The sequence below is a fragment of the Mirounga leonina genome, unplaced genomic scaffold (genome assembly GCF_011800145.1).
Source record: "Mirounga leonina isolate KUSES-001 unplaced genomic scaffold, KU_Mleo_1.0 Mir_174, whole genome shotgun sequence".
NCBI lineage: Eukaryota > Metazoa > Chordata > Mammalia > Carnivora > Phocidae > Mirounga > Mirounga leonina.
Genome location: NW_023270451.1, coordinates 32293779 through 32318361, shown reverse-complemented (window position 1 = coordinate 32318361; position 24583 = coordinate 32293779). Strand labels below are relative to the sequence as shown.

General features: G+C 35.0%; 1 protein-coding gene across 2 annotated transcripts in view; it reads left to right on the top strand.

The window, feature by feature from the left end:
- Window positions 1–24583, top strand: part of AGMO (alkylglycerol monooxygenase) — a 331856-nt gene that overhangs the window by 126322 nt on the left and 180951 nt on the right. For both annotated transcript variants that reach the window (XM_035020664.1, XM_035020665.1), the window contains exon 5: window positions 11136–11231. In XM_035020664.1, the coding sequence (XP_034876555.1) occupies window positions 11136–11231 (96 nt within the window). The remainder of the gene's footprint in view (window positions 1–11135; window positions 11232–24583) is intronic.

The window sequence follows — 24583 nt, the reverse complement described above, 5'->3', positions numbered from 1 at the left end:
CTGGTCTAGAGCTCTAGTGAGTAAAGGGAACAGGCCCCTGATGGAGGGGAGGTATACTGACTATCCTTCCTTCTTAAGAAATAGCTTCATTAATACAAACTTTTATTATCCTGTACAAAACGGGCTTGAATATGTGACTGATTAAAATAATAATCTCAAAAATCTTTATTCTCTCCTGAGTTATAAAGATAACTTTGCATAAAGATAACTCAAGCCTCCAGGGCTTACATTTTGGGGGAGAAAGCCTCCAAGAAAAGATGGAGCTGTATCTGAAGTTGCTCCAGGAAAATCAAATGCAGTGAGTGAATTGGTTGTCTGAGGAATTATCAAACAAAAATTTTTGTCAGAGCATCATAGACTTCAGAACTAGAAGGAATCTGGGAGACAATATATTTAAATCATCCATTTTAAAAGCTACAAAATGAATCTCAGAGGAGCCTGCTACATCATACAGTATTGAACATTGCTGGTTGGAATTTGAGTCCAGACATCTGACTTCAAGTTTATGGTGATCTTTATCCTGGTTTCATTTTTGCCATTCCCCCTATTAAGTCAATACACTCACAGTTACAGATTAGTGAAAACCTAAGTAAAATGCAGGTTCACACCTATTTATTGCCAGTATAAATCCCTTTTACAACCTCATATCATCTTGCCAATGACACAAAATATGCTGAGTAAAGAAATGAGCATTGGAATGCATCAGAAGCTGTTAATTTGGGGTAGTAGAATGAGTGGGGGCGGGGAGGATTTGCAGTGTGGGGAATGAAAGGTAGAGATTGTGAATCCACCTGGATTTTTGTCTAGCATTTGTAGGTTTGTTAGAAGATGGCATAGATGGTTTAAGTGTCTGTGATGGTTGGTCTTTCTAGACATTAAAATCAAAGACCATCATAAGGTTTTTGAGTCTTTTTAAAGATTCTTTTTGTTAGTGCTGATAGGTAAGGTATATAACTTGGTAGTTAGCTAACTATATCTTAGAACAAATAATACATGTCTTTGAAAAGAAAATTAACTTGTATAATGAAAAGCAAAATTAATCTCAGAGTGTTTTTCTTTGCTATTACTATGAAAATTAGGGTGGCAGACCTGTCATTTTAAGTAGTTAAACATAAGAATTCAGCTTTCGAGAATCTCTAACCAAACTTTTTGCACTGTTTTTTAAAGCCGGTTTTAACCTTAGTTTTAACATTACTTGTCCAAAAAGAACTACAGTGGATGGAGTACCATTTCAAGTGAGCTTTATTTACTATACATTGAATTAGGTGGTTTTGTGTGTTACTTCCATCTTTTACTAAATATCTTAATTGATATAATGACTTAAACATGATAGTCTCTCCAAATAATAAAATGTGTCTAGATCTGTGAATATTATGTTATATATAACAGTGTCAAGATTAACATTTCATTTTTTTCCAACTTTATTCAGATAAAATACCTGAATGCTACAGTTTATATTCAAAGCATAGCTAGAGAAGTGGTAGAAAATAATAAAATGGGATATGTCAAAAGGTTACAGGATCCAACTTGAAGGAACTCCCAATGTCCAAAATCTGGAACAATATGAACAACAAAATATATAACACAGTGTGGAGTTATAATCCAAAACATAAAATAAATATCTTTGAAATCAGTCCATACCAATATAAATGATTGAATAACTAAACAAATGGAGACAAATATATGGGAGATAAGTTCCTTTAAAGAATTCCAAAAGAATTATAGATAACATATGTAGATACTTCCCCACCCCTGGAAAATGGTGCTTAATGCACCCCTTACCTAGCCCTTTGATTGTAGACTGTACTGAGTAACTCCTGTGCAAAGAATAGAGAATGTATAAAGGATAATAGCATGTAATGGGACAAATGGTAACTACACTTGTGGCGAGCATAACATAATGTATAAACTTGTCAAATCAGTAAGTTGTATACTTTAAACTAATGTAACATTGTGTGTCAACTATATTCAGATAAAAACAAACAAAACAAAAACAAAAGGGAAAAAAGACAAAGGGTGAGGTGAGGGTGGGAGGTAACTTTAGAGTGGAGAAACTTGGCAAAGACAATCTCAGATAAAGTTAACATTAACAGTGGTATCTTGTTGATAGCATATACCCTTTGATAAGATGTGATCATAATGTTCTATTAAATGACCCTTCACCCCAGTGGTATTTATCACCAAAACCCATAGCCCCAGGCTTTAACCATCAGAAAAGACAATTGTCAAACCCAAACTGAGGGGCGTTCTACAAAATACCTAACCTAGTACTCCTCAAAAGTATAAAATGAAATACAAGTGACATCTGAGAAACTGTCACAGATGAGAAGAGGCTATAAGATGTAAAGACTATGTAATAACGCATCCTGGGTGGGATCCTAAAACAGAAAAAGAACATTAGGGGGAAAAAACTAGTGAAATCTAAATGAGGTGTGGAGTTTAGTTAATAGTAATGTACTAATTTGTTTCTTAGTTGTGGCAATTCAGCACAATAAAATGTTAACAAGAGATACTGGGTGGAGAGTATGTAGCTACTCTGTACTATCTTTGTAACTCTTTTACAAATATAAAACTATTATAAAAACATTTAGATGTAATGTATGGGGATTAACATAAGAATAAAAAAACCCATTTATTAAAAAATACAACTATATGTACATACCTACATTTTCCCAGAGTCACTGTGGATGATATAACAACTCTAGAAAACCAAAAACCAACCAAACAAAACCCCTTAGAACTAGCAGCAATAGTCATTGATTCCTGAGACGTCTGAAGCATCCTAGAGAACAATGATTCAGCCAGTACTATTTTATTTGTTTAAAGATTTTATTTATTGATTGATTGCAAGAGCACGAGCCAGGGGAGGGTACGAGGGAGAGGAGATAGAGATCCCAAGCAGACTGCACCGAGCATTGAGCCCCATGCGGGGCTCAATCCCATGACCCCGAGATCATGACCTGAGCCGAAACCAAGAGTCAGACACTCAGCTGACTGAGTCACTCAGGTGCCCCCAGCCAGTACTATTTTAAATTGGTTCTAAAGTAACTCTTTATTTTTCCATTCTTAATCCCTCAACCCATCACCCACTGTTTCCTTTCCAGAATGCTGGCTCTGAACAAGCTGAATTGCTCTATAGCTTTGAGAAAGGAATTTTATAGACTCCCTACCACATGCAGAGGTAGTCAAAACCTGGTCCCACTTCTGTCCCCAGTCTCATCTTCCACAATCCCCCAATGTCACCCCATTTTCAATTAACAATTAATTTTCAGTTCTCTAAATCTACCATGTCATAATGTCTTGGTAGTCATTGCACATCCGGTTACCTCTGCCAGGAAAATTATTGCTCCTTTACCTCTGATGGTATATCCTTCAAGACTCAATTCATTACTCTGTACAGATGATTTCTAACTTTGCCTTGGTTCCTTTTTTTTTTTTTTTTTGGTCCCATAGAACCCTTGCACATCTCTATTATAGTATTTATTATTTGCATTCTTGCTTTTCATGCCAGCCTGTAAACTTTAAAAGGTATTTTTCACTAGATCTCTAAAGTGCCTGATGCAGTCAGTGCTTAATAAATGTATAGTACATAAATAAAAGAAATTTTAAAGTTTTAGGGATGTCATATATTTGACATTATGGGTGTCAAACATTCTGCTACGTTAACTAGCTAAGTCCAATGTGTGAAATAATTTAAATCTGTCATTCCTTTGAATATTCTTTATTTAAAATATCTCCAAAAATTAGAGCATAGGTGAGTAACTTATTTACCTTTTTGAATAAAATATATTTGGCATATTTGTTTTATATATGAAGCTATAGAATGGGAAAGAGTAATCTCTACATTTAATGAGCTGAGTATTTCTCTTAAAAGCATAGTAAATTAATGATAAATGCACTTAGTTAAATGACTAGGTTGGGTAATTTATTTTTAGCTCTGTAGTATATGTTAATCCTTAAAATTGTTCTGTTTTTTAGGTTAGTGTTATAATCAATATTATAAGAATTTATAAAATACGTTTATAGTATATTAGTGATCTAGAAAGAGGTAAATTTTATCCACCATTAGAGGAAAGAAATATAGTTATAATGTCAATTTATGAAAACTTTTCTTAACCACAAGTTAGGGAACCTGTAAATATAAAGTGATATTATTTTTGAGAGTAATCATTTAAAAATACATACTGATTACATTTAAGAAACACGAGAGAACAATTTATCAGAAATAAGGAAGTCTGAATCCCAGAGAGCTCAGTTATTAACTAGCTTTGCCACTCTGAATCAACTGATTAATGTTTGCATCTCAGTGATTTTTTTACATGAAATGGGGTAATTAATATTTGCTCTGCCTTCTTCTATTGTTATTTTGAAAATTACCTTAAATGATGAGTGTGGAAATTCTTTGAACTATATCAAGTATGACTCACATGTATAATATTGTTTTTATATTACATATAAGACTGCAGAGGAAACTTTAGTGAAATCTCAAATTTTTTATTACATCGTACTTTCTGCCAAACTATATAAGCAAAGACTATTTTTCAATATGTGGGAGTTGGAATTATATAAAGACAAATGTGAACAAATAAAGACACAGAAACTAACAACTTTGATGTACTGCAGTCAAATACATTAGGGATAGAATTCTCATAACTCTTATGTCACAGATGGAAAGCATGCCCTAAGCCCCCTATGCAGTAAAGAAATAAAACATCTCTCAGGACTTTGCCTCAGAACTCCAAGGCGTCCCTCGCCACTCTCAACCACCATTCAAAGACAGCATATAAGACAAAGTTCATGTCCACATATTAAATAAATGAAGCCCTTTGCTTGTTTGTATCTTGACCTGTCTGAGCCTTGATTCTAGCATGCATCAGGAATATAGAATTATTCTGTAGTGTACCAAAGTCAGTTTAAAATTTGGTAAAAATAAAATTATTCTCTGATATTTAACATTTCATTTTACAGAAATTTAATAGTCATTTGTAGTTTTTATGATGAAGGATAAATAAGAAGACTCATAATGAAGAGCTCTACATAAGACAGCATTATCTTATTATCTTTATTGCTACTTTAAATGTAAAACTGGCTAAAATATTCAACTCTCTTTACATGTAATTCTTCTTATTTTGAATGTGCATCCATTCTTTTTTTGTTTTCCATATAAAGTCTTGATTGGCAGAGCTGGTCATGGTGGCAAAGGTTGGGGATATAAAGAGAAATAGGACATGTGCTCTGTTCTTAAGGTGCTCGCTTTCTTTGGTGGGATTCCAGGAAGTCAACAGCCATTATAAATACAAGTTGTTAAGGTTTTAGGGAGAAGTGTCTGCTTTGGGAACCATGGTGGGTGAAGGGGAGCATCGTAGAAGAAATGCCTGAGTCCAATCTGTAAGAAGAATAAAATTTTGCCAAGAATGAGGTTGTAAATGGAATATTATGTAGAAGGAGCATGTCTTTGAAAACACAAAATTTTGGGGAAAAAAAGTATAGTAAACTTAGTGAATTGCAAGTAAAGTATATGGTATGTGTATTAGTTTCCCAGAGCTGCCATAACAAAGTACTGGATCTTAGAAATTTATTGCCTCATAGTTCTGGAAGCTAGAAATCAGATATCAAGGTATTGGCAGGGTTGGTCCCTCCTGAAGGCTATGAGGAAGCATCTGTTCCATGCCTCTCCCCTAACTTCTGGTGGTTTGCTGGCAATTTTGGGTGTTTCTTGGCTTGTAGATGCATCACACGGATCTCTGCCTTCACCTTCACATGGCATTCTTCCCGTGTGCCTGTCTGCCTCTGTGTCCAAATTTCCCCCATTTATAAGGAAACCTGTCATTTTTGGATTAGAGCCAACCCTAATTACCTCATTTTACTTTGATTACCTCCATAAAAAAATCTATTCACATAAGGTCACATTCTGACGTACAGGGTGTTGGCCTCACATATTTTCTGGGGAAACACAATTCAATGCATAAAGTTTGAGTATGGCTAGAATATAGGATGTTTAAGAAGGTGGAATGGGCAAAGGGGAAAATGGATAAAAGCATAGAAATGGGAACAAAAAGATGGGCCTAGATTAGTTAAAATAAGGACTTCCTAAGTAAAAACACAAGCACTTAATCCAAACATAAAATTTAAGTAGATGTGTTTTAAGGATAGAGATCAGTAGACTCTATCTGTGCTCACAAGATCTGGTTCTATGTCGTGATAGATTATGTAGATTTCAGGAATGTGGGATGGTGTACTTGATTATTCAATCTTATTTCCTCAATTATGAAGGAATTTTTTTTCTCTAAAGCATTATAAAAATAAATGAGAATCATACAAGTACAGATATTAGTAAAGTTCGACTATTTTATTAAAATAAGATAGACATGAATCCTGGAGCTAATTTTATTTTCCCATTTCATTCAAAGTAATTAGACACCTAACTTGAACCAGTTTGCTTTGTAACTTACTTGCGGACGTCTCTCCCCTCTCGATCCCTGCTTTTCCTCCCAGTTTGTCATGCCTCACCGCTTTATCTCCTACTTCATCCAACCTGAAGTGCATCATTTCTTTGACTCTGGAAAAGTCTGCCTCCTTCTGTTGCATCTGCCCCGAAATCCCCAAGCTGTGCTTAAATTCGGTCACCCACCTACTTCATTCCCACACCCAGCTTGCTGAACTCCATGGGTGCCCTGCAGCACCAGCGAGCATCTTGTTGCCGCCCCATGTACGGCTTCCAGACGGAGCTGAGGGGTCAGTGCTGTTCACCACGCCATCCTACCTACCTGGGAGAAGACCTTCCAGAACTCTGCAGTCTCAAGGGCTCTTCTCCTCTCATGCTCCTTGCTTTCAGCCAGTGAACATATTTAAAACTTCACAGAGAATGTGAGTTTTTCTGGTTTTCCCTCACTCAACTTTCTTTTCAGATATATGCATTAAGATTTGTGAAATCACGGGCGCCTGGGTGGCTCAGTCGGTTAAGCGACTGCCTTTGGCTCAGGTCATGATCCTGGAGTCCCGGGATCGAGTCCCGCATCGGGCTCTCTGCTCGGCAGGGAGCCTGCTTCTACCTCTGACCCTCCCGACCCTCCCCCCTCTCATGCTCTCTCTCTCTCTCTCTCTCATTCTCTCTGGCTCAAATAAATAAATAAAATCTTTAAAAAAAAAAAAAGATTTGTGAAGTCACAAGTGCACACACTTTCTTGTCTCTAGTTTTATAGAAATTGTTCACCTCTTTTCTGCAGGTCTTATCCTTAAATTGGTGACATTGCTCCTGTCTTAGTTCCTGCCTTGGACTTTGTCTGACCAGCTACTCTTGACATCTGTCCCTCTTCCTCTTAACTGGCTCTTTCTGAATATACCAAAAATATATTCATATCTCTCACATTAAAAAAAAAAACATGAAATCTCCCCCATCCATATGTTCTATTGAAGGAAACCCCCCAACTCTCTCCTTCCTTGTTCTTACAGAAAGAGAAGTAAGTAATCCCTACCTCTATCTCAATACCTCTTTTGAGTGATTTTTAAACTTAGTGAGGTCTGGATTTCAGGCCTACTGCTCCGCTCATCCAAACCTACAAATTCAGTGTCATTTTTCAGTTCAGTTGATATTTGTACCACATATTTGCTTATTCAACAGCTTCCTTGGGATATACCTCAAGGACTCCAACAAGCATTCCCTAGGTTGAACCTTATAAACCTCTTCTTCCTGCTGTCTGCTCTCTCAGTAAACAGTATCACCCAACATACAAGCCTACAAATCTGGATGTCTTCTGATACTCCTCTGTCCCTCTCATGTTCTATGTTTAGATAGTTACCAAAGCCTTAGATCCCTTGCATGTATTCTGCCCCTTTATCTTCATGACTACAGCTGTGCTTAAATGGGTGCTATTTTTCACTGGGCTAGTGAGATAGATTTCAAACCTATTTTTATATTTCTTACAAGCTTTAAAAAAATTTTTTTAACTGCTCTCTCACAGCCTGGGATAAATCTAGTCTCCTTAGAATGTCATTAAAAGGCTCCCCTCGTGGTTTTGACCAAAGTCTAAATTATCTTTTGTTTTTTGCTTTTGTTTGGCTGTGATGAGTCATAGACTCACCAGAGACTTTCTGATGAAAGCTATAGATGGTTTCTTTAGAAAATTGCATATGCTTCCAAACAAGAAGCTCATACTTTGTTGTAGTGATGTCGAGCGGATTCACAGTCTCCCTCAGATCTGTCTGTGAATCCCACAGTCCAAACCAATCTCTTGGCACACTAACACTTTCAGCAAGTCTGAGGTACTTATATTCCCCCCCTTTTTTAATTTTATTATGTTATGTTAATCACCATACAGTACATCATTAGTTTTTGATGTAGTGTTCCATGATTCATTGTTTGCATATAACACCCAGTGCTCCATTCAGTATGTGCCCTCTTTAATACCTATCACCTGGCTAACTCATCCCCCCACTCCCCTCCCCTCTAGAACCCTCAGTTTGTTTCTCCTTAATGTCCTAGTTGATGGTCCCCTTCACACAACCCCTGGCTGCTCCATTCACTTGAGCAGAATAAAACCCACTCATCTTCTGTCCATTAGCCTAAGGTCACCTCTAGACCTATCCTCATTCTGTCTTCACACATACAGGTCTGGGTTATTTTCTTCTTTGTGAATGGGTTATGTATGACCTCTATTAAAAGGTAACAAAATAACCTAGGGAAGACAGTCAAATTTAAAGCTCAAGAGCCTTGGAATCAGAATGACATGAGTTGAATGCACAGCAGAAATGGATATATTTGGTAAGCAGTGTAATGTCCCCTGACCCAACTTTGAGGAAGGAGAAATTTCTCCTCCCAAAGTAGTACCATTTCCAGCTTTATGATGGAACTGACATTTAAGTTTGTTTTAAAAACTACAAAGAATTTGGAAATGTGAAGATGTGAAGTAGAAAAGATGAGTGGGGATTTTCAGACCCGAACATTTACTAAGCTGCTTTCCATTTTAGAAATTAGAAACTTGGTTGTATCATTAGATTTTTTATAGTACTATATAAATCACAAGAATTTAACTTTCACGTAGTTCATGTGACTTATCCCCTGACCTTTATCTTTATTTCTTACTAGAAGTTTCCTTATTTGAAATTCACGCTGAGCTCATTTTTCCAGTTTTCTGCAAATTATATTTACTGATTTGTAAGATTTGAGACATTGGTTTATCAAAACTGTTTTTAGGAAATCTAATCCTATGGGAAACACATTAAGAAAGTATTCAATAGGCTAACACCCTTGTGATTCACATTAGCATCGTGAAGACTCTGAGAAGTTCTCAAAAGAAATTTCACTTAAGTCACTACCTCACAACTTAGTTGAGCATAGAACCCCCTTTTCCATAACAGCTGTTACTATCTGAAAGGACCATTTCTCCACACTTTGGGGAATTATAATGAAATATAAATATTCATCTGGTATGTGCTCTCTTTCCAAATAAAACTATCCAAATAAAAGCATCCAAGATAAGTTGTTTTACATTTTTATTCACATCTCAAAGATTCCAAAATACTCTTTAACTTAAAATACTTTTATCATAGGCTATATGTATGTTTCAAATATTTTTTATTAACCTGGTTGTAAGAGAGCTATTTGAATATATTTAAAAAAAATCAAAATAGGGGCGCCTCGGTGGCTCAGTCAGGTAATCAGCTGACTTGATTTCGGCTCAGGTCATGATCTCAGGGTGATGAGATCTAGCCTACATCAGGCTCTGCTCCCAGTGGGGAGTCTGCTTCTCTCCCTCTGCTCCTCCCCCCACTCGCCGCTTGCTCTCTCTCTCTTTCTCTAAAATAAATAAATAAATATTTAAAAAAAAATTCAAAATAGTATCACAGATCTTTTGGAACCAAAAGGTTGGTTAAGTTTCAAATGGTTTTCTCCTTCACCACTCATTTGGGAAAACTAAAGCCTAGAGAAGTTTAAGAACTTTCTGAACATCATGGAGAGATTCTGTAGTAGAACCCAGACTTAAAATGGATGTCTTGAAAAAGAGCCCAGTATTCTTTTGTTGCTTACTAATGCAATCCATTGCTGAATAATACATTTATAAATAATAAAACTGATCCTGCTTGTGATGACAGTTGAGATTTTTCATGACTTAGGGTTCGAAACAAAAACTAGATGGGTTTATGTAAACGTCCAATTTCAAATGCATCATCACAACTAAACATCGTTGAAATGATACTGACCTGAGAACAAAGGCTTTAACAATAATTTAGAAATAAAATTTAATATTCAGAAGAAATGTTTTTAAAAGAGCTAGTCTTTTGGAAATATTAACTCTATAAAATCCGAAGTGTAAAGTGGAGGAAAGATTCCTTTTATTCTTATTTGTTTAGTGTTTCATTTAATGAAATGTTTTCTTACAACATGAAATCACTCTTGGAGATCAAAGTCATTAGGAGAACACAGCAGATTGTGCTTATTAGTTGATTCTAACCAGTTCTGCGGTTTAAGCATAAGTTGTTTTTCCAAGGCAGAGGCCTTTCCGTCTGTTAGGAAATACAGACCTTTAAAATTTTTGTTTCCACTATGGCATCGTATCATAGCTTCTTCCTTACTAACTTTGAAAAAATTAGGACATATCGTGCTCTCAATCAACCACATAAAAATATATTTAAAAAATATATTTTATATTCTTGTTATATTCTTATATGAAGTTACTTTTTTAAATTATAATTTCATTTTATTACTAAGCATGCCAGGTCATAATAACAGTTTTTGGGAACTGTCAAGGTATAAAGGTACATGTTCCTTTCTTTTTCTTTTTAACTTAAAGTGATTATTTGTGTGTATAAGAAAAACCTCTTTACTTCCAGGAAACACATCCAACATTTTCAAGATTAAGGAAATAACACACCACGTATGCTATTTTAATTAGACAATATTAAATGCGAACTAAAAGTCTGGTGGACTTAGTTCCAACATGTCTGTAACTTTATCACCATGTGGAAAATTAATGTTGCAAAGTCAAATGTGGCAATAAAATATACAGAATAAGGTATATTTGCTAAAGAATAAGGTGTATTCATGAAGTTTATGCTCATAATGTTGAACCATTAGTAAAAGTGTATTTTATGTTGAGAATTAATATGTGTAAATTTTAAAATTTTTAATTTTTCAGATATTCTACTCTCCCCTGGCCCTCTTTGTACCACCTTCAGTATATGCTGTTCATCTTCAGTTCAATCTTCTCTACCAATTTTGGATCCACACAGAGGTAACTCTCTTTAATTTTTTTTAAGTTTTATACCTAAATAGTTAGCCTGAAGCAATGTCCTAGAAATCCACCAGCAGCTGATTTATTGTGTAAGAGAAATCTTTGTCTGCCTTCTTTAAGGAGAAACATCTGTTCATTTTTATTCCTTTTTATTGAATATATATTGCAAAGTTTATAAGAAGCAATGAGGCCAGTTGGTCTCAATTAAATAAAACAATTTTTTGAAATATTAAGTACCAAAACATTCTAATACTATATTCAATACAGTATCTTCCTGTATTACAGTTTATTAAACATTGTTTACCAAAAGATGTTGAAATACATTTCAACTTAAAGATACAAATTTATATATATATAAATTTTTATATATTTATAAATATATGTAATTTAGTATGTTAATTATTATTTTATGCTATAATTTATATAATAATAAACAATATTTATGTGTCAATATTGATACATTTTAATGTACATATTTACACATACATATATCAATCAGTGGGAACTCCTTGAAAAAAGTTTAATGCTTAAAGAAATTGTGAAAATATCATTTGACTGGAAATCTTGCTTTAATTTTAGAGTTTAGGTTTTATTTAGAGAGGGTTCAATATGTTTAGGTTCCCTCCCCCCAGAAAAGTGAGCAAATATAATTTCTTGGGTTTTCTGTGGTATCTCAAATTGTCAGATTTGAATGTTTGCAGATAGATCATTAAGCAACTGATTGTTTTATGAACCCTTGTACTGTTCTGGTTCTTAAATACCAAAATCGCAGACCCAGAACAATTTTTACTTATACACATGAGACCCTTTCCAAGCATTTGGCGTTTGTTGGAAGCCTTTTGAAGTTCCGTTAAGAAACATGTTGACAGGTGTTGCAGCTGGTTGAACAATACTGCAAATCACAGCTGCATTCGATACCAAAGCTTGATACAACAAAGTGCATTATTTCATTAATCTGCAGTATTTCATGCTACCACTCTACTTGGAATAAAGAGACTGTTACTATGACTTTGGACATATGTGGCATTATTTGAAAACCTGTGATGAAACAGCATTGCATTTTATGGCAGTTGACATACATCAAACAGTCAATAGGACAACCATCTGAAAGAGCTGTTGAGGCCAGTTCTGACTGTAGAGGTCAAAGACCAAATTTGTTTAAATCAGTAGAGGAAAGCTTTCTGATGATTTACATGGAGGGGTTAAAGGAGAATTACATTTTTATAGCAGCTCTGCTACAGGTCAAGCCACATGTTGGGTCAGAACAATGGTGCCTGAGTTACTTCCGCCTTTTCCTGTGCCACTCTGAGAGGTCTGTAAGCTTGAGTTTCATCGCAGTATGTAGAGGGGCAGTGGGGCAAAGCCAGTGGTGAGACATCTCTTTTAAGCTCAGGACCTCCAGGTGGCTTCATTTCCAAACTCAAAAGCAACGCATTACAACCTTTCACCTGTGTTGTCCTTCATATTTTTGAAAGTACTGTATCATGTATAATTACTGCAGTTGAGCTGCACAGGAAGCAAGAACACACTTTCTGCAATCGAGGTTTGGCTTTTGAAATTTTAAATTACATTATTAGGTGTGAATACATTTATAAGATTTTTTTTACAGGTGTGCATTTAATTACATTTATTATTATAGACAGCATACTACCACTTGTTTAAAATAACAGAATCATACAGGAAAGAGAACCAAGAGATTTTTAACAGTGGCTGTTTCTGGAGAGGGGAGTGAGTGGAATCGAGAACTGGAGTGGGGAGAGGACTTAACTTTTAAAAAAATTATTACTGTGTGCTTGCCCTCGTTTTCAAAGCTTAATACACAGAAACCATACTCCATTCACAGAAACACTATGCCAGCCATGGTACACATGACAATGGTGGCCAAGGAGCCCCAAATAGTCCTCAATGCAGGTTTGATTCTTTCAGTTGTTTCGCGGCTGCTGACATCCATGAAATCAGTTTTCACTCTGAGGGAGATTTGGCCTTAAGGAGGTACTGATTTTTTCAGCGTGAAGACGGGTTCATTCACGTCATCAATCAGGTTAGGGTGAGAGAAAGTTAAAAAAAAAAAAAAAAGCAAAACAGTAACAACATGCTTTTGAAAGATTGTATGTGAGAGAAAAAATAGATCCTAAAACAAACTAAAGAGCTTATAATGATATAGTGTCCATCCCTTTCCTCTTTTCTGAAAGTTACAAAACCTTCTACTATAAACTGTACTGTTCTTTAATTTTTGCCTCCGTTTTTGCTTATTGTCCATTCATACAAAGTGTCTGCAACACATAGTCAGTGACACTCTTTTATTCTGAGTTTAGTAAAGACAAGTGGAAAAACTTATTATTTAATACATGTTTTAAAGTTAAAAGTTGTGGAATGTTGTCATTTTTTTTGATATTTTAGATGGTATTTGGGTATTAGTTGATTCACACAGTATGATTGTCATAGTAACATCTAGTACCTTTTCATTATCTGTTACCTTTGATTTACCATCATTGTTCATGTACATATCTGTTGATGCTTGTGCAAAGAAATATAAAAGAGAAATGATTCTTTGGTATTTAAGATTTGAAGGATTTTTATAGTGCTAAACTGAAGCCCCTAAATGGAATATGATGCAGTTACAAACAAAATGAGCAATCTTTTTCTGTACTAATATGGACAGATATCCAAAAACTAACAATGTATAATGTATGCTAATATTTATATTAAAAAAGGGAAAACAACTATATGTTTTATAGGTTCACATATGCATGAAATGTTTCTAGAAGTACACATGGGTAGCCAACTCTTATCCCAGGGGAGAGATATTTGGGATGACTAGGGAGAAGAATTAGAATGAGATATTAACGTTAATTTTCCCCATTCTAATGTGGGCAAGGAGCTCTCTCTTTGTGGTAATACTTCCCAAATAATAACAAAACACTGATGATGTTGGCAGCATTCCATGTACTTATTGGGTATTGATGCATTTGATTTAATAAACTGCCTGTTCAAGCTTTTATTTTTTATTGAGTTGTTTGTCTAAGTGACTTGGAATTCTTTATAGGTTCTGGATATAAACCACTGTCAGATATATGTATTTCAATTATAGTTCCCTATCCTGTAGCATGCTTTCTCATTTTCTTTTTGATTACTTTTGAAAAAAATACTGGATTTTGAAGTTTAATTTATCTTTTTTTAATGGTTAGTTTAGGTGGGGTTTTTTGTATTTTCTCTAAGAACTCTTTGATTATTATTTTTATGAATACCCATTTACTATTGCACCACTTAAGAATAGAAACTTTCTTTCAGCCATTAGATTACCTGAGTCCTTTGTTGAAAAGAAATTGACCGTATGTGATCGGCTCTAATTTTAGACTTCTATTCTCTTCCATTGATTTGTTTCCTCTTATACCAATCCCTCACTTTATTGATTATTATAGCTTAATAGGAAGACTTGTTTGTACAATTGATAAAATAATTTGTTTAAAAATTCTCCAGGACTTTCTTATGGACAATTGTGTAGTCTGAATAGACAGTTTTCTTTCTTTCTTTCCTTTATTTATGCCATATATTTCCCTCTCTCTCTTTTTTCTTTTTGCTTCATTGCTTAGAGTTCACAGATAGTATATTTTAGGTCCAATTTTGAAACAAACAAACAAATCTGGCCATTATTTCCTTACACATTGTATCTACACCTTTCTCTCTCTCTTCTCTTTGGACTCAAAATACATGTTTATTAGACTATTTGATATTGATTCATATCACAGTAATGCTCTCTAATTTCTTAAATTTCACTTTCTTATTTAGATTGGTTAATTTCTATTAATTTATCTTCAGGTTTAACTACCTTTTCACCTGCTCTCTCTGATGTACTTTTAAGCCCATTCAGTGGATTTCTCACATCAGATACTATGCCTTAAATTTTTGAATTTCCATTTTTATTTATAAATAGTTTTTGCTTCTCTGCTGAAAGTATCTGTCACTCATTAATGGCTGTCTTTTCCTTTAAGTCTTAATCTTAATAAGTATTTTAAAATTCTCATCTGTTAATTCCAACATCTGAGTCATGTACAAGTCTACTTCAATTGACTTATTTTTCTTGTTATGGATCACATTTTCCTTCTTCTCTATATGTCTAGTAAATTATTATTATTATTATATGCCCATCTCCATGGCACATTTGTTGTAAGGATTTTAGATTCTGTTATATTCCTCTGACATTTTCTTATTTTTATTGTAGGAGGCAGTGAAATAATTAGCTAATTATCCTGCATTTTTGGAGGCCTTGATAGGACCTGAGACTTTTAGTAGGGTCTTTAGTCCTGGGGCATATTCATTATCCTTGGTGGTCTTTAATTGGTGGCCTTTAATCTTAGGGCAAGAACTATCCTTTTTTAAAAAAAGATTTTTAAACGTTTATTTATTTGAGAGAGAAACAAAGAGAGCACAAGCAGAGGGAGGGGCAGAGGGAGAAAGAGAGAAGGAGAAGCAGACTCCCTGCTGAGCATGGAGCCTGAGGCAGGGCTCAAGGTGGGGCTCCCTGCCGCCAGGGCTGGATTGTGAGGGGGGCTCAATCCCAGGCCCCTGAGATCTTGACCTGAGCCAAAGTCAGACGCTTAACTGACTGAGCCATCCAGGTGCCCCATATCTTCTTTGTTTTTTAATGAAATGCCTGTAGTGTTTATAAAGGCACTTTAACTTAGTAGGATTTGCATTCTACTTTTTCTCTTATGAGCACCCCGCTGCAGTTGAGATCTTCGTCGGCAATTTTCTAGCTTTCTACCTACCTAGCTTTTTGCCTACTTAGCTTTTCAGCAGGTTCCTTAGTGCTTCTTCCTACACATGAGTATTTGTATGAATATTTAAGAGTCAGCCAAGACTCTTAATTCAAGAGTCAGGAGACTCATATGCGGATTGTGGCTCCTCACTCTGTGGGTCCTTCCTTTACAGGAAAGAAACATTTCAGTTTCCAGTCACTCCCGCAGTCTCAAATTTCGATTTCTGATCCTAGCTCGATGAGACTGGCACTTCCTCTTCAGCTCTTCCCACTCTCACCCCCTTCTCCTTGCCATCAGGACATGCCCTAGGGCCCTCATCCTCTTAGAAGCCTGCTGAGCTAACTATATCCACTAAGCACAAACACTGCCCTCAGAGCTCTAGTTGGCGAGGTGTGAGGAACACAAATTCTTCTCATCTGCAGTACTATATTCAAACAACTGTCCCAATCGGATCTTTTCTCTGGGGATATAGATATCACACCTATAGAATCAACATCTGCAGAAATTAGAATATAGGAGAACTGCAGGAATGCAGCATGTAAAATTAGAAAGCGTGAGAGATGTGTAGTGGAATTATGAAGCTCCATAACTGAAGAGACAATAAGAACTGGAAGTTTACAGAAATGAGGAGGTACAGAAAATAATAGGAAAACCTAACTTTATAGTAGCAAAAACAATAAAGTGGTAGCAGCCTGAGCCGAGATTTAGATCTCACTTCTTCACACAACTAATAGAGTGGTTTGCTTACGGCCCTTTTGTATCCAACATTAAGTTGGATTTTCATGGAAGTCTAGCAGTATTGATCTGTTCTTCAAAATCTTATGGAGTCTACCAAGACCCAGTCTTGCGTAAAAATGTAGTTTAAGTACGTTTATCTATTTCATCCTATCATTTTATTAAACCATTATATATAAAATATATAATATTTGTAACGTGAATTTTAAGTCATGATTGCAGAGAAACATGTTTATCTCAGATTTCTGTTTTGTTCTTTGTGTAGATGGGAAATGTATTATAATTATTAAGCTAGTTGACAAAGCTTTTTCATTAACAAATTAATATTTATTTTGCATAAAGATGACACTTGGGAAGATATTCTTGAATATTTCACATACTACAATTATTAAAACTTAAATATGAATATTGTAACACATAGTTATTCATCTCAATTGCTTTTTTTAAAACATAATAAAAGTGGGGCACCTGGGTGGCTCAGTCAATTAAGTGCTTGCCTTCAGCTCAGGTCACGATATCAGGGTCCTGGGATGGAGCCCCAGGTCAGGCTCCTTGCTCAGTGGAGAGCCTGCTTCTCCCTCTCCCTCTGTCCCGCCCCCAAGCTTGTGCTCTCTCTCTCTATCTAAAATAAATAAATAAAATTTAAAAAAATAATAGTAAAAGTAGGGGCACCTGGCTGGCTCAGTCCATAGAACATGGGACTCTTGATTTCAGGATCGTGAGTTCCTGCCCCATGTTGGGTGTAGAGTTTACTTTAAAAAAAAAAGAAAAGAAAAGAAAAGTAAGTAATACTATTTACATAATGTAAACTGTGTTTTCCTTTTGTGGCCTCAGGGATTATATTGCCTGAGTTCAAGTCCTGACTTCATTTATTACTATTACTATGACCTTGGACAGTTTACCTTCCTGTGCCTTATTTTCTTCTTATATAAAATAAAGATAATAAAAATACACAGTATTGAGTATTAAAAAATATAGTTCATATTCTAAACTATAAGATTAGATATTTGCTGTACTATTGTTATTGTTCTTGTCTTTTCTGCAATCTAGATACCTATTTTAATTTATGTCACTTACTAACCATTCCTAGCTATCCTTATGATTATTCATGTACATTTTATAACTTGTAATTTTAATGCAGTCCATATTTTGGTTAGTATGAATTGTTAATATGAATAAATGCAGTTGGATTTTAGACTTAAGGAAATAATGCATGAATTTGCTTTAGAAAAATGTATATCTTTATGAGTTTGAGATTCTGATCATGAAATGCATTGTTCAGGTTTTTTTTGTCATAATCTTTTTTTTTCTAATTCAGGAACTAATCAAAGTAGAAAATTATGAAGCTTGTCAAATTCAATATATCTTTTAAAATATTTCAGTTATTATATTCCACAGACATCCATTGAGTGCCTATTTCATTCATAGTCTTGCATGTAATAACATGGACAAAAAAAATTAAAGACTGGAACAATGAGATACAATATTCTGGATGAAGGAAAAGTAGCTCAAAAGATATTTAAAAATGACTGAATTTTAGAAGACTAAACAGTTTCAGTCATTCCAAGCCGCCAATTCTCAGTTACTGATATTTGTCATTGGTCTGATATGTCCCAAGGAAAAATATGAAGAGATTACATTTCTGTTTATTTGTCTCGTATTTATTTCATTTTGTATGTCATTTACTTATCCAGAACTCACTTTTTCAGGAAGTATTTTAAGCGTTTTAACAAATACTATCTCATTAAATCTTCCGAACAAGTCTATAGAACAGGTAATACTATTTCCTCAAATTAAGTATACTAAGTAACTTGTCCTGCATCATAGGACTGGTAAGTGTCAAACCTGGGCTTTGTACCAAGTAGTAAGGCTCCAGATTCCTTGTTCTCATCCATTTCTCATCTTAATGTTATAATAGCCACCATGTATTAAACATCCAATATGTTCTAAGCAAAAAAATTTTATTTAATTCCCATAAAATAATTTTAATCACTAAAGGTCAATTAAAAATTTATAATTTGTAAAGAATGAATATAAGTTCAAATAACCTCAGTCAACGAGGCTTTATTTTAAGGGTACATGGTAGAAGTACACATAGCAGGAAACTATCCCGGAAATTTAATAGACAATTTCAGAGAACTGGAACTTTTATATTCACCAACTTCGTGAGCAAACACTATCCTTTTTAAAGCTAAGAATATTGAGATTCTGCAGTTTATATAAGGTAACACATCTGGCTTCAGAGCTTATGTTTTGGCCATCACCTACTTATCACCCTTCCTCTTCAAACAATGTATTTATTTGGTTATATCTCAGTGTACCATGATGGGAGGCAACAGGGTTCATAAATAACCCATATGGCACAGTGAAAGAAGATCAAAGCTATTGGTTAGTTAAGACAGAACTCAGTTGTAATCTTGTCTGGACCAAATTACTGTGTGACCTTTATACACTTCTACTTGTCCCTCTTAAAATTTAATCTATCCTCAGAGGTTAGTCTTACTGAAAATCCTTTGGTGATGTTCAGTTGCTTGATGAGCAAAGTCTAAATTGCTTTAATTTTATGCTTCTCATGCACTGCCTTCAGATAGATTTCCTGTGTACATCCTGTTTCTTTCCATTCTGTGCATTTCGGTTAAAGTTGACTATTTTCCATTTCCCAAATACATCTGCTATATAATCATTACTGTTTCTCTTCTTCTATGTTTTCTACATTTTGCTATTCTATACATTCTTTAAGGCCCAACTCAAATTTGTTCTTCATAAAGTGTCTCTTCTATTAAGAGTAAGTACCTATGTAGCTCAGACCATGTGTCGGTCACTGCTAAGTATTTCGTAAGATTTGTTTTTTGGGGGGCGCCTGGGTGGCTCAGTTGGTTAAGTGTCTGCTTTTGGCTCACGTCATGATCCCAGTGGGATCGAGCTCCACGTGGGACTCCCTGCTCAGCTGGGAGCCTGTTTCTCCCTCTCCTTCGGCCCCTCTCCTCTGCTTGTGCACGCTCTCTCCCTCTCTCTCTTTCTCTCTCAAATAAATAAAAAATCTTTAAAAATAAGATTTGCTTATTTAAGCATCATACAATCCTCTTGTCCCAATTCAAAGAGAAGAAATTAAAGTATCAGGAGATTAAATAATTTCCCTAATGTTGTAGCTAATTAGTAGTAGATATGTGATTCAAAACCTGGTAAACTATTTTTTCCTTTCCCCCTCTGAAATCTGGTGTCACTGATTTTACATTTCTTAGAGATGACCCGGATTACCTGGAACAACCCCAATATATGTCTATTTTCCTGGCATAATTCTTAGTAGCTCATCCTTTCACTCTTTTAAAGTATTACACATTCGTTTTCCTCCTAAACAGCTCTTTGATCTCTCTTAACCTTTCCATTCTGTTATCTCACCTTAGCTTTTGCTCCTTCTATCAGTTACATAGATGGTTATGATAGAATTTTATTCTTTTCTGTTCCTACAGACTCTCTTCTCTTCCAAATATTTGCATGCAACAAACATGGTGATGATTTTAGAAACCCAATTATATCAGGCACTGCCAACATGAGAACAAATATCCACAAAAGGAAGTTTTGAATGGCTTTTTGCTGCCTCCAAGACAAAATCAAATACCTTAAATTCATGAATGGATTTCAGGTTTCTTAGAATATGACCCTTGCTTACCTCTCCATTCTCATCCCGTTAGTCAGATGCTCCAGCTAAACCACACAACATTTTGCTCTCAAGCACACCAAACGCTTATTCATTTTCTGTACTTATACATGCTCTCTTTGTTGATGACCTTTTCCAAACATTCTTCATGATGCAACTCAATTACCATTTCCTTCAGAATGTCTTTTTTCACCTCCTACTTAACTCTATAAGTGCATTTTCTTTACATTACTGCTGTGTTTATTTCTATTTCCCTATTGGCAGTTAATGAATGAGAGTAAGCTCTGTTGGGGGACATGAATGTTATAACACATTGGTTCCTGCTTATGAAAAGCATCCAGTTAATAATGCTGAGGTTTATTTCTTACACTTCTATATTGTATTTGTTGCTAAGCTCTGTTTCTCCCATTATTCTGAGTTCCTTGATAGCAAAAAACAAAATATGGCTCATCTATTATGTGAACATATGTTTGTGTATATAAGTACATATATACATAGAAACTTTAATAAATACATATAGCAGTGTTTAAATAAACAGATATCTCTTATTGATAATAAATAAATAAATTTGTTATGTGTATCCTTATTTGTACTTATATCTGGAATACAGCTATGCTGTATCTCCCCTAATATAATATAAATTTTTAAGGGTTATGATCATGTATCTTTTAGAATTTTAAGGAATTTTGAGGAAGAAGTAGTTATATTTTAAAACAAATGTTTTTGAAAAATACTTATTTTAGCAAACATCAAATTTCATGCTTCTTGTCTATCAGGTGCTTATTTCAGTAGTACCTAATAAGCCTTGTGTCCTGGAAGTAAGCTGAGACATTTCACAGCACTTTTGTTTGTTTACTCCCATAGTCCCTTTTATTCCTCTCTGAATTTCAGGTTCCAGTTCTCTCTTCTTAATACTCTTCCTTCTTTAGAATTTAATTTACTTCACCATTTTCATATTGTCTCTAAGTAATTACATAGTCTGTAGCTCTAATGCTAACTCTCTTACGGATTTAAGGTCAGTGTTTCCTGTGTCTCACTTAACATATTCACAGGAATACTTAACACTACCCAGAGTTAACATGTTTAAAATGTATTTCATCATGACTCAAATTAGCTGCTCTTCTTCTTTACTTCCAATGCTACTTCAAGTCAACGTCATGATCAAATCTTGATGTCACCTTTAACTCTTTGACCTCCTTTGTAGACTGTCTTCAAGTCCTATACATGGTCTCTCTAGAAGTGATCTTTTGTTCTGTTCTATAGTTACCTTTTAAGATAATTCACCCTCAACTTATTCGTGTATAATTTTGTAGTGTTTTCCCAAATGTATTAGATAATGCAAATCTCTTTGAAATTCATATATTAAAAAAAAAATAGTTCTTGAGTGCGTACTCTGTGCCAGACAAAGAGACTACTCTAGCCTGCTGACCTGAATTGACATCGCTTGTTACTATCGTTTTGAGGATCATTTCTTCCTTCAAGAATCTGTTAGAGTCTAGGATTCTTTCCTAAAGGAAAAAACTTTATATAAAAAAATAATTTTATTGAGTTTCCTGAAGCTCATCAGTAGACTCTCTAAAAATTCATAGATCATTATTTTAAAATGTCTATTGTGAAAGAACTGGAATTTGAGGTTTTCTGGCACAAGGAATATGTTGGGAACCTCCTAACAGAATTGAAAAGAAGAATATTTTAAGAACAAGAGAGTAATAAGACATGATGTCTAAGAGTATAAGTTGTGTAATCAAAGAGAAATCTATCCTCCGTTAGAGATTTGTACACTATTGTGTCTGCAGAACCTAAAAGGGTTCCTGCATAATGGAATCTCAAGAAATGCTTGCTGAAGGATGGGTGTGAATATTTAGTAAAGCTATTTAAATTCTCTGACCCTGCTTTCTAATCTAGTAAGTGAAGGTAATCATACCAACCCATAAGAGTGTGGTGAGGCTTAATAAAATATGTTAAGTGGAGGGCACCTGGGTGGCTCAGTTGGTTAAAATATGTTAGGTGTATAGTCAGGAAGGTAATACTAGTTATTATGGTAGTTATTATGAAAAAGGCATAAGACTACATATTAGAATTGGTACATAAAGGCACAGTTGGATGGGTCACATGCATGTATCAGAATTATTTGGGTGCTTATTCAAGATATAGAATGATAGACCCCTTCTAAGAACCATAGAATATTAATAAATCTCTTCTGAGCGAGGGTAGGAATCTGCAACATTGATATTAGGAAGCTTGAGCACCATGAATATGGGGACTGACAATAAACTTCTTGGCAAAACTATGTTTTACTCATCTTTGTTTTCCCATTGTCTTGAACTTGGATGACCATCAACAAATATCTTTTTAATTAACGAATGAACTGATCTTGTTAACTAGACTTTTTACAATATATGTGTGTATTGGAGAGGAGCAGGAGAAACAAGTGCTCATAGCCTAGACTTAGAGAGGACTGAATTGTGCTCCTTCAAATTCCTGTGTTGTAGGCGTAATCCCAAATGTAATAATATTTGAAAACGGGGCTTTTAGGAGGTAATCAGGTCATGAGAGTGGAGTCCTTATGATGGATTCGTGCCCTTGTAAGAAGAGACATGAGAGAGAGGACTCAGTAAGAAGGTAGCTCTTACCAAACATTGAATCTTCTGGCACCTTGATCTTGGACCTCCTAGCCTCCATCACTGTGAGAAGTAAATGTTTGTTTTTTAAGCCATCCAGTATATTGTATTTAGTTATAACATCCTGAACTAAGACAGGATGTGCTAATTTAAAAAAATCCTGAAGAGACAAGTGGAGGGGATACACTTTAGATTGTTCTTAGAAGGAAAGTATGCACATGAAAACAGGGCAAATGAAATTGAGACAAATACTTATAGCTTCTAATCTACTGACTGAAAATCCATTTTATATTTGACTTTGAAAGATTAGTACTTGCTAATATTTATTTATTTTTTTATTTATTTATTTGAGAGATAGAATGAGATAGAGCATGAGAGGGGGGAGGGTCAGAGGGAGAAGCAGACTCCCTGCCGAGCAGGGAGCCCAATGCAGGACTCGATCCCGGGACTCTAGGATCATGACCTGAGCCGAAGGCAGTCGCTTAACCAACTGAGCCACCCAGGTACCCCTTTGCTAATATTTTTTAACACACCAAAATTTATAAAGGATAACAATTAGGAGATCTGTCATATGCGATTATAAATTCTGTAATGCAGATTTATATGTTTTATTGATGGAAGTATCTAATGCTTAGATAATTCCAGGTACATAGTAATACATTAATATTTGTTGATTAATGAATGTAGAAGCTGTACCTGAAACTGGAAATATTACTATAATAATAATCAAAATGTAGTGAGTTTTAGAATGAGTTATGTAGGGCGCCTGGGTGGCTCAGTCATTAAGCGTCTGCCTTCGGCTCAGGTCATGATCCCAGGGTCCTGGGATCAAGTCCCACATCGGGCTCCCTGCTCGGCAGGAAGCCTGCTTCTCGCTCTCCCACTCCCCCTGCTTGTGTTCCTGCTCTCGCTATCTCTCTGTCAATTAAATAAATAAAATCTTTAAAAAAAAAAAAAAGAATGAGTTATGTATTTGGAGCATGTATTATAAGACTGCCTGGATTGGATATTTAAACAAAGTCTACTTAACCCCTCAGGTTATTAGCTACCTTTTTTTAACATAATGTTTCTACTACTGATAATAATGTGGTTCTTTTTTCCCTGAATACCCAGACTGGTAAATATAAAATTTTTGTTACACTAGAATGAAGTTTTATATGGTTATGCTTATGAATGTTTCCTGTTTCCCTTCTGTCAATTTAATTGGTGTTTTAAAAAAAGAAAGTCCCTTGGAATCCACCACTTTTTGGAGGAACACATTCAGTAGCCACTTGCATGCATTTTTCCAAGGAGAAGTCAAAAGTGTTATTTAAAATGTAAGCCGAGACAAATTCAAATAAAATGCTAACTTGTCTAGCTCTTGTCCTCTTGTTTGAGGAATAATACAATCATAAGTGACAAGAATCAGCCTTCAAGATAATTGATTATGAACGCAGTCCTTTAAAACTGCTGTTTATTGTATAAACATAGCCTAGTCTCATTCTTTTTAAAACTAAGCTTTTAACTCTTTAACCCTATGATATAGATTCATCAGAAATTTACTCCCTATGAAGCTCTTTATGATCCTAACAGTCCTGA